Source organism: Gossypium hirsutum, chromosome D13, assembly GCF_007990345.1.
Source record: "Gossypium hirsutum isolate 1008001.06 chromosome D13, Gossypium_hirsutum_v2.1, whole genome shotgun sequence".
NCBI lineage: Eukaryota > Viridiplantae > Streptophyta > Magnoliopsida > Malvales > Malvaceae > Gossypium > Gossypium hirsutum.
This window is the reverse complement of record NC_053449.1, coordinates 6,955,344-6,965,301: the sequence shown is the minus strand read 5'-3', so window position 1 is coordinate 6,965,301 and position 9,958 is coordinate 6,955,344. Positions and strand designations below refer to the sequence as shown.

At 29.6% G+C, this 9,958-nt stretch overlaps 1 protein-coding gene across 1 annotated transcript; it reads right to left on the bottom strand.

Moving 5' to 3' along the window:
* Positions 1-5,037: 5,037 nt before the first annotated feature.
* Positions 5,038-5,697, bottom strand: LOC107918907 (protein PELPK1). Its single transcript, XM_016848480.2, has one exon. It carries the CDS (start codon positions 5,616-5,618, stop codon positions 5,226-5,228), a length of 393 nt encoding a protein of 130 aa, XP_016703969.2. The 5' UTR covers positions 5,619-5,697; the 3' UTR covers positions 5,038-5,225.
* Between the last annotated feature and the right edge of the window lie 4,261 nt (positions 5,698-9,958).

Genomic DNA, 9,958 nt, shown 5'->3' with positions numbered 1-9,958 from the left:
TGTAATTAAATTGGTTAATTTATGAGAATGCACCACTAATTTTGCCATATTTATTGAATTTTGTGCAGGAATGCAATTTGGGGCTAAATAGAAGAAAAAGGAAACAATTGGGCTAGATTGAAGAAAGAAGCAAAGAAGGAGGGCCAAAGCAGAATTTTTCCAAGAATAATTAGCTGAAATTGTTGACTTAGTGGGAGATTATTTTGGGATATTTTTTATATTATGGAAAATTTTCCTTGATTTTCTATACTAGTTGGCTCTTAATTTAGCAAGGCCACTAGTATAAATAGAGGCTACATTTGTTCATTTTAATGATCAATTCATAAATCAAACTTTCAATTAAGTCTTTCATTAAGTGTTTTTTTTCTTTCTTCAAGTATTTTTCATCTAGTTCTTTTATCAAGTTTTTAATTACCAAGTTTTTTTTATCAAGTTTTGTAGCAAGTTCTTTTTAAAGTTTTTCATCAAGTCTTTTCATAAAATTTTCCATCAAGTTTTTAATCATTTTGTTTTTAAATTAAGCTTTTATCTCTTGGAATTCAATCTTTTCTTTCTTTTTTTTTGTCAGCAATTAATTTCCAACCTTGCGTCACCTTCACCACTCACTTTCATTTTTTTCATTTATTCAATCTTATTTAATTATTCCAATACCAACATGCCCCAAACCTTAGCCAACTAAACCCATTTTCAGCTTTAGGCCGAAATTAGCCTCGTCAAAACCCGTGAGTTAGGAACCCGAGCAATTTAACTCATAAAGTTCCAGTACTTATTACTTCTAATAACTGCTTGCATTCGGTTTACAATTGTTTTTGCAACCATTTTATAAATAATTGAACATAAACTGATAGGTCTAAAATTAGCAATGCTTATGGGATTTGTGGTTTTTGGGATCAGCGCAATGTCCGTGTGATTTAAATTACCTAAACTTGCGCTGTTATTTAAAATTTGTTTCCTTACCTACAATATGCCAAAATTTTTGAAAGAAAATTGCTGGAAAACCATCATGTCCTGGTGCTTTTGTAGGTCCCATTCCCTTCAATGCCGCAAACACTTCTTCTGCTGTAAAAGTTATCATTAGCTCTCTATTGATATCTATCGAAATATTTTCCTTTATTCCCGTTAAGAGATAAGAACAATCCCCGGCTCCTTTTGACGTGAAGAGCTTCTGAAAATAAGAGGTAGCTACTTCATTAATCTCACTCTCTTAATTAGCTTCTCCTCCTTGATCTTTCTCCAACTTGGATATTGTATTTATACGTCTTCGACATGTAGCAAAACTGTGAAAAAAGACTTGAGTTCTTATCCCTACTCTAAGCCAATTTGCCCTTGCCCTTTGTTCCCAATACACTTCATCTTTATCAATTTTCATATTCAGGTGGATCTTAGTGTCAATAATTTCTGCCATCGTGTTGTCATTCCTTTCTTTTCCCATTAACATATCAAGTTGCTTTGTTAGTTTTTTCTTTAGTCCTTCTCGTACTTTCTTAATCATTCTCGTCCATACCATTAAGTCTGCTTGTAATTTTCCAAGTTTCTCAACTACTATGCCTGTTCCTGACTCCCAAGATTCTTTGATTACTTTCTCACACGTCTCTTCCATCAGCCACCAAGCCTCAAATTTAAATTTTGAGTTGCCCTTATGAATGCTTTTACCATTTGTATTAATTAGAAGTGGACAGTGATCGAACATCATGTGAGGTAGATTGTTAACGCTACCTGTCAAAAAAATGAACCTCCATTTATCATTTATCATTTATCACACCCCTATCGAGTCTTTCTCTAATATTTGTCTCCGATAGATTTCCTATTTCCCATGTAAACCTAGCAATCTTCTAGGACTTTTCAAAATACATGCATTCTGCTCTCATCCCTTGGGACAACCCCACATTTCTCAAAAGAATACATGATCTCATTAAAATCACCACCTACCAACCATGGGTAATCCTTATCTTGCCCCAGTTTTATTAACAGATCCCACGAATCACTCTTATTGTGGACATATGGAGAGCCATAGAACCCTGTAAATCTCCACTCTTCTTTAACCTATTCCTCTTTAATCAAAACATCAATATGATTCCTAGAGAAACTTTGTAAACTAACTTTAGTGTCTCCTTTTCATGCTAAGCATAATCCTCCTCTCGAGCCCTCTACTTCAATATCAATTCCATTCATAAAACTGCAATTTCGTCTAACTTTTTCCATCCTTTGTTTATCAATTTTAGTCTCCATTAGGAAGACCATTTGGGGATTGTGCTGCTTTAGGAAGTAACGCAGCCTTCTTCCAGCTCGTGGACTCCCAAATCCACGAACATTCCAGCTTATAATTTTCATTGTGCCTGGTCCGCTTGCCTGCTGGTAGCCGTCGATCTCTTTAAGTCTTTACCATCAAGTTGCTCATAATTGTCTGCCATTATCTCTGAATGGCCTTTGTCATAATCTTCTGAAGTTTCTTGTTTCAGCCTTTTAATTCCATCCCTGTCAACATTTTCTTTATAGCACCTTTTAAGATCTGCATCTAGGGACTTCCTCTTCCTCATATTATTTTCGGCTTTTGATGGTATTATCGTAGCGCCAGCCTGTGTTCTTGTCCAATTTACCTTCTTCTCATGATATGGATTTTGACCCTTTTTTCTAATACAATCGCTCAACTTCTCAGCTTCCCCTAACCCCAAAAAACAATCCTGCTCTTTTAGCATCCCCCCCACTCCCATCAGTTCCAAATTTTCGTGTGAGCCCCCCACCTTATTGTTCCCTCTCTCAGCACTTTTTATATTATTCGGCAACACTCTTTCCCCTCCAGTATAAAAACTTTGAGCCCCCACTTGCTTCAACAAACTATTAAATTTCATAATTTCATTTCCGATTAATTTTGATTCTACTTGGACAACGAATAAGGAGGATTTTCACTAATTTTTTTTTCCTTGCAGGTAATGTCTGAGTGCAATTACTCATCCCATGCCCCATTCTTCCGCATCCAAAATAGAACATTGGCAAATTTTCATACTTAAAAGGAATCCATACTTTACTAAAATAATCAGTAGAGACAAAGATACCTCTTTTGAGTGGTCTCTGGACATCCAAATTAATTCTGAGCTGACAAAATTCTTCATTAATTTCAAACCTAAGAACCCCACCGAACGTGGCACCAATAGCATGCAATAGATCTTTCTTGTCGAACTCTGGGAAACACGAGTCAATTTTTATCTAAAACGGGGATGAAATAAGCCTGATCTTATCTCTTTCCACAGCTTGACATAATTTATCAAATGGAATTATACTTTTACGAAAGAGCCATGGTCTCCCCTTCAAAATCATCTCCAAATCTTCTTCAATCTCAAAAATTATTAAAAATAAGTTTTGTCCCACTATCTGAATCTCAAACTTTTTCCTTGTCTTCCATATACCTCTCATATGAGACCTAAAACTATCTGGGTTGTATAGCTTTTCTGTCCAAACTGTACATATCAATGTAGGTTTAGAACTTGGTACCACCATCGAACCATCAAGCCCTTTACTGATAACTGAACTAGTTCTTCGGCAAGAAGAGAGATCTCATCCCTCCTCTCTCGGTCGTCGCCATCGCTTTCTTCCATCCCAAGCCGCAGCAGTTACTGCTATCTCTAAGACTTTTAAGCAAAGCACTATTGGAAGCAGAGAGGGTTTAAGGGTTTTAGATGTGTTGTTTTAGTTTTTATATTTTAAATGTGAACATATTGTCCCAATTTTTTTTAAAATCTTACATTTTGATGCAACATTTTTAATTAGTTACGTTCCAATTAAGTCTTAGCATAACAATAAAAATTTAAAAGGTTTATATTTTCTAATATTATTCATGCACTGGATGATGCACTATGTTCCATCCAGTGCGACTGGAATTGATCGGAATAAGTTAGTACAATCGGTATGGACCAGAATTTTCACCAGTGCAGAAAAAAGGTGTTAGGTGTTCCGCAATGTCATTGAAACCAGATTGGATCGGTCAGTCGGACCGGACAAACTAAGAACCGACTGATATACTAGTCTAGAGTAAGAGAAAGAACCAATGAACTTGGGAACTGGAGTGAACTACAGTTAAACTGCAAATTGTCAACTTATCCAACCAATTGATCCAATTTTTCATATTTTCTAAATTAGAAAAACAAAAATTTCGCCCCAAATCCATTAAAGTTTTGTTGCACTTTATCTCTGCACTCAATGAAATCAAACACAATATAAAAAAAATAAGCACCACTCAAAGACAATATAAAAAAATTAAGCACCACTTTATGTCTTACTTTCTCTACTAAAATATTATGCTTCTTCTTTTTCTTCTTTTTATTACAGGCCTAAAATAGATGGGTTTATTAGGTTTTAAAAACTCAAAGCCTGGTCCAAAATAGATGAGCTTAATTAGGGTTTTTAATAATTATTATTTTACATTATTCAACAGTAAATCAATTGGATTGATGATTAAATCAATTGGATCAAGAATTCATGATTTGATTAGTTTGATCAATGGTCTAATTCTAAAAACATTGTTTAGTACTAGGGGTGTGTTAAGGGGGAGCTGGTAGGGGCTCTGACCCGTAAAATGAAAGTTTTTCTACTTATACCCTTTAAAATTTTTAAAAATTTTAATTAGTAAATGTAAAAATGCACTTTGGCCCTCCTAAAAATTATAAAAATTTGGTTTAGTCCTTTAAAAATTATAAAGGTATAGATTATTAAAATAGTAAAATTACCTTTTTACTATCATAAAAACTGTTATTTAATTTCGACCCCTAAAAGCATTTTCTGACTTCGCCCCTATACATAATTTAACATTCATATAAAATATTATCTTGGAAATATATTGAAAGAGGAAAGTAATCGTATGTAAATGGATAACTTGGAAGAGATAATGAAGCAGGAATCATTATATTAACAGTGGCATCTTCTCGATGTACGGCTGCTCACTATCTTGACTGCATTTATCGTTTGATTCTTTTCCTAATTAGCCAAACTCATTTTAACAATGATATAACGGTAATTAATTATTTTATGGACAGAACATCAATATATAAATACCCCATATATAATAAGCAACAACGTATCAAAGTACACCAAATAATGGGAATTGGAGAACTCCCATTTATACAAACAAATATAAGTGGGCGAAATCAATACTCATAATAAAGACACAAAGACGACTAAAAACCTTATTAAGCCAGATCCAGTATGCCGCAGATAAAAAAAAAGGGGGTACTTCAAGGAGTAGAATGAGAAAGTGGTGGAGAAAAGAAAGGAATAGAGGGAATTGCAGTTGGGATTTGGGGGACCGAGGGAATGCTTGGCAGAGGGGCCAGTGTGGCCTTTGGTCGACTTGGAAGTCTGGAAGGAAGTGGAGGAAGCACCCCAGGCCTTGGGAATGATGGTATGGATGGCTTTGGGAATGATGGTATGGATGGCTTTGGGAATGATGGTATGGATGGCCTTGGGAATGATGGTTTAGGGAAAGAAGGCAATGGTGGGAATGTTTTTTTTAACAAACTTGGCGTTTGAGGCTGCTGCAGAAGGTGACGAGCTGCTACCCCAACATCAATGCTTGCAAATGACAAAGCCATCAAGAATGCTAAAGCAAAGCAATTGAAAGATGCCATTTTTGTAGAGAGATTTCGAAAGTAATGAAGCAGATGAAACAAAGTTCTTTATCTGAATAGTTGTGAGTGAGGAAAACAAAGCATGGCATTGGGGGTTTATATAGGCATTCGCAGTAGTAGATTCAGAAATACGAGTTAGGGAGAAGAGGAAGTCAAAAAAAATTTTAGAGCCAAAAATTAAATTATATATTTTTATGATAATAAAATACAATTTCATCATTTTAATTATCTATTTCTTTATAATCTTTAGATAATTAAAATGAATTTTGATATTTTTTAAGGGTTAAAATATAATTTTATTATTACTAATTTAAACTTATATAATTTATAAAAAATCTGAATTAAAAATTTTCCATTCATGCCTAATTGCGATGGGGATTGCGGGAAATGGAAATCCCTGCTCCTAAACAATGCCCCAAAAATAAAATAGCGCCACGTTTTTTTATTTTTACATTTTAATTGTAATTCATTTTTTAAATAAAAACATTATAATGATTTAGGTTAATTTTTAAATTATTATAAATGTTTTTTTCTATTAATTTTACCTATTCTATAAATAACAAATTTACAATTACTTGAGTTAATTTTTTTATATTTTATAACTGTGTCTATATATTATGTTAATTTTTAATATTTCTCCGATTAATATAGAGAATATTTGGTAAACAAAGTTTTAAGCTTTTTTTTTAGTTGATTTGATCATCAATGGAGGATTGGATAGTCAAACTTTATTATTGTAGTATTTAGTGAACGGATGTTTGTAATAGCTTGTTAAGCTAAAATATTCAAAACAAAAAACGTTTGGATAGACAACTTTTTTCAACAACCGATTGAGAATGAGATATGTGGAATGACATATCTGACCATACTTGCTCAAAAATTACTCCGTTTGCCACAAGCTTTCAAACATAATAGGGGTGCCAAGATATCAATAACATTTATTCTCTCATTTTCACTTTCACATCCTAAGTCCAAAATAAATCTTAAAAAAAAAAAAAACCTCCATCGTGAATTTACAAAAATCACCATTTCCGCGAGAATTTTTCAATTGAGCCCATTCATCCTTAAGAAGTTGTATTGAGAGGGCATTTGGCATTTTAAAAGCACGGTGGAAGATTTTAGCGAAAATGCCAATATATTCGTCTCAAGATCAAAATAGAATAATTTGTGCTCCATTTGCATTACATCACTACATCAGATTAAGTAAAGTTCTTGACCCAACATTTAGGGTCATAAATGCATATCCGAATTTTATTCTTCTCGAAACATTTTCGGATGCCGAATCCATTTCCATTCAAGAAGTTGAGCGTATGAGTGCTAATAAAGTGACAAAAGTTTGTAATGACATCACTACTAGTTTGATGGCAGTTAGATGACAACGTCGTGTTTCTTGAATATTTATTTTTACTTGTTTGGATATATATATTTCTTAAATATTTATGTACTCTTAATTTATTTTTAATTTAGTTGTGTGAAATGATTTTCTTATGCAACTTTATATTAATTACAATATACTAGTTGACAAATTTATTCAGTGTGTGACATAATTATCACTAATTTAGATACTAAGAACATGACATAATTATCACTAAGAATATAGTTTACAATTATATTGATACACTATTAATATTTATCAATTTTCACAAGGTTAATATCTGCAAATAAGGAACTTAAGAAATTTGTTTATTTAAAATTTCAAAAATATTCACTAATCAATTCCTATAAATAGATGTTTTAATTCTTTGGTAATAGTGTTTTATTTCAATAATTTCACCCAATAAAAACTAAAGTATTATAGACAAATAAATACTTAACAATAAAATGTATCATGCCATTATTTGTTATTTTATACATATAACTTTCACCTATCAATTAAGTTTTACCAAACACTTTTAAATAAATAGTTATTAGAATTAGTTGGTATAGAATCAATTGGTCAAACCAACCACTGCGATCAACAGTCAGCTATCAGCGAATTGTCAACAAGACTATAGTTTAAAATTTTAGTTACAATTTTATTCTAGATTTAAAAGAAAAAAACACTTATTTTATATTAAAAAAATGAGTTACAACTAAAAGAAAAAAAAACATGTGGCATAACTTTATTAGGGAGCTAGATTTTTAGTTGAAACTCATTTTTTATAAAATAAAATTGGTTTTTTTTAATTTGTATATATTTGTAGCTAATTTTTCAAACCATATTATTAATTGGAGAAATATGAAAATTAATATAATATAATATAAATATAAATATAAAAAAAATTATAATAAATAAAAAAATTAACCTAAGTCATCATAAATTTTATATTTAAAGAACAAAAAATAATAGATTGGACTAGTTTAATAAGTTGAGTTTTGAAAAGTTGATTATTAATTTTTATTTAATTCTCTATTAAACAAAAAAAATACTAAAATTGAAATTTTGATTTAGGAAAAAATTGAGTTTCTTGGTTTAGATTTGCTTTATATCTAACCCTTTTTTAAATTATATAATACTTATACTTATTATTTTATTTATATATAAAAAATAAATATAAAAATTTAATCGATGAAAAATTAGTTGATTGATTTAATAATTCAGATTTAATTTATCAAACTCAACCTCCTAAACTAATATGAGATAATTTTTGAATTTGTGATGAATTAATTTATTTTCTTTTGTTCTTAATTTAGTTTTAGTATTTTTATTTTCTATTAATTTTAAGTCTTTTACCACTAATATATAATTCGAAAATTGAGTTATAATTTTTTTATTAGAAATGGTTTACAAATTTAATTTAACAAAAGAAAACGTTTTTATTATATATATATATAAAGAGAGTCAATAACTATTCTTTTTTCAATTTGACTATTTTTTTTTTCTCAAGAAAAAAAAATTAATTTACTAATCAACTTGTCGGAACTAGATTAGCTCAATCTTCAACTATATTCGGTTTTTTTTATTGGTTTAAAAGTGTCTCAATTTAAAAAAAATACAATTAAACCCTTATTTTTTTTTTACTCAATTGAGTATTTGAACTTTTAAAATGCACCAAAAAGGCTTTCAAACTTTTTTAAAAAATAAAAATAAAAATTAAGCCCCTATTTTTGTTTTTGTTTTTTTTTTGCACTCAGTTAGATATTTGAACGGTCAAAATGCATAAAAAAATGTCTTTTGATTGTTAAATTTAATAGTTGATCATTAAAGTTAACTACCACTAATTTTTTTTAGTTAAAGCCATCATGTGTCACAACCACAATGTGACATGTGACAAAAAAACTGATAAAAATAAAAAATTATTAAATTTTAATAAAAATATAAAAATATTTAAAATTTATTCAAAATTAGAAAAAATATAAAAATGGTAAAAAAATTATAAAAAAGCTGTAAAATTTTACAAAAAGTGTAAAAATTATAAAATATATAGAAATATAGAAAAAAATTATAAAATTTTATAAAGTCGTAAGAAAATTATAAAAAAAATGTTTAAAAATGTAAAAAATGTAAAGAAATATCAAATTTGTAAAAAAAACTATAGAAATTATCGTACCAAAAGAAACATTTTATATTTTTTCTATAACTTTTATCGATTTTTATTTTTTTTTCATTTTTCGCCACATGTCACGCTATGTTGTGACACGTGATGACTTTAACTAGAAAAAAGTAGGGGTTGCTAACTTTAACGGTCAACGGTTAAAGTTAATGGTTAAAGAACCTTTTTGATACATTTTATAATTTTTTATGATTTTTATAAAATGTTACAAATTTTTTTATAATTTTTCTAATTTTGAATATTTTTATATTTTTATTAAAATTTTATAATTTTATAATTTTTTATATTTTTTTTGCCATATGTCATACCATGATTGTGACACAAGATAACTTTAATTGAAAAAAATTAGGGGCAATTAACTAGAGCATTGTCAATCGAGATAGTTTGGATCAATTAAATTCAAAGAATTTTCAGATCATTTCAAATTTGAATTAATTTTGTATTTTAACCTTTAAATTTTAGATAATTTGAATTTCGTAATCAAAATTTTCATGTAAAATCATTTTAAATTATTTATTTGAATCATTTAAGATTTAAATCATTTCAGGATTCTCAATTATTTCTAATTTTACATAAGTAAAAATGTTGGATTAGAATTAACAGGTTTGCCGCAAGTTGAACCTGCGGTTAGCATTAAGCTGCCTACAAGCAACCAAAAAGCTTGCTTGTTGGGAGAGCTTTTATCTTAAAAGTACTCTTCAACTATGAAACACTAAATTGTTACAATAATAATTCCTTTTTACTCCCTTTTAACTTCAATTTGATTTTTTGCAAAATGCTATATTACAAATCTTATTACACGCGTAT

Excerpts from the sequence above, each read along its gene's own strand:
- LOC107918907 (XM_016848480.2), bottom strand. The coding sequence starts at position 5,618 with ATGGCATCTTTCAATTGCTTTGCTTTAGCATTCTTGATGGCTTTGTCA.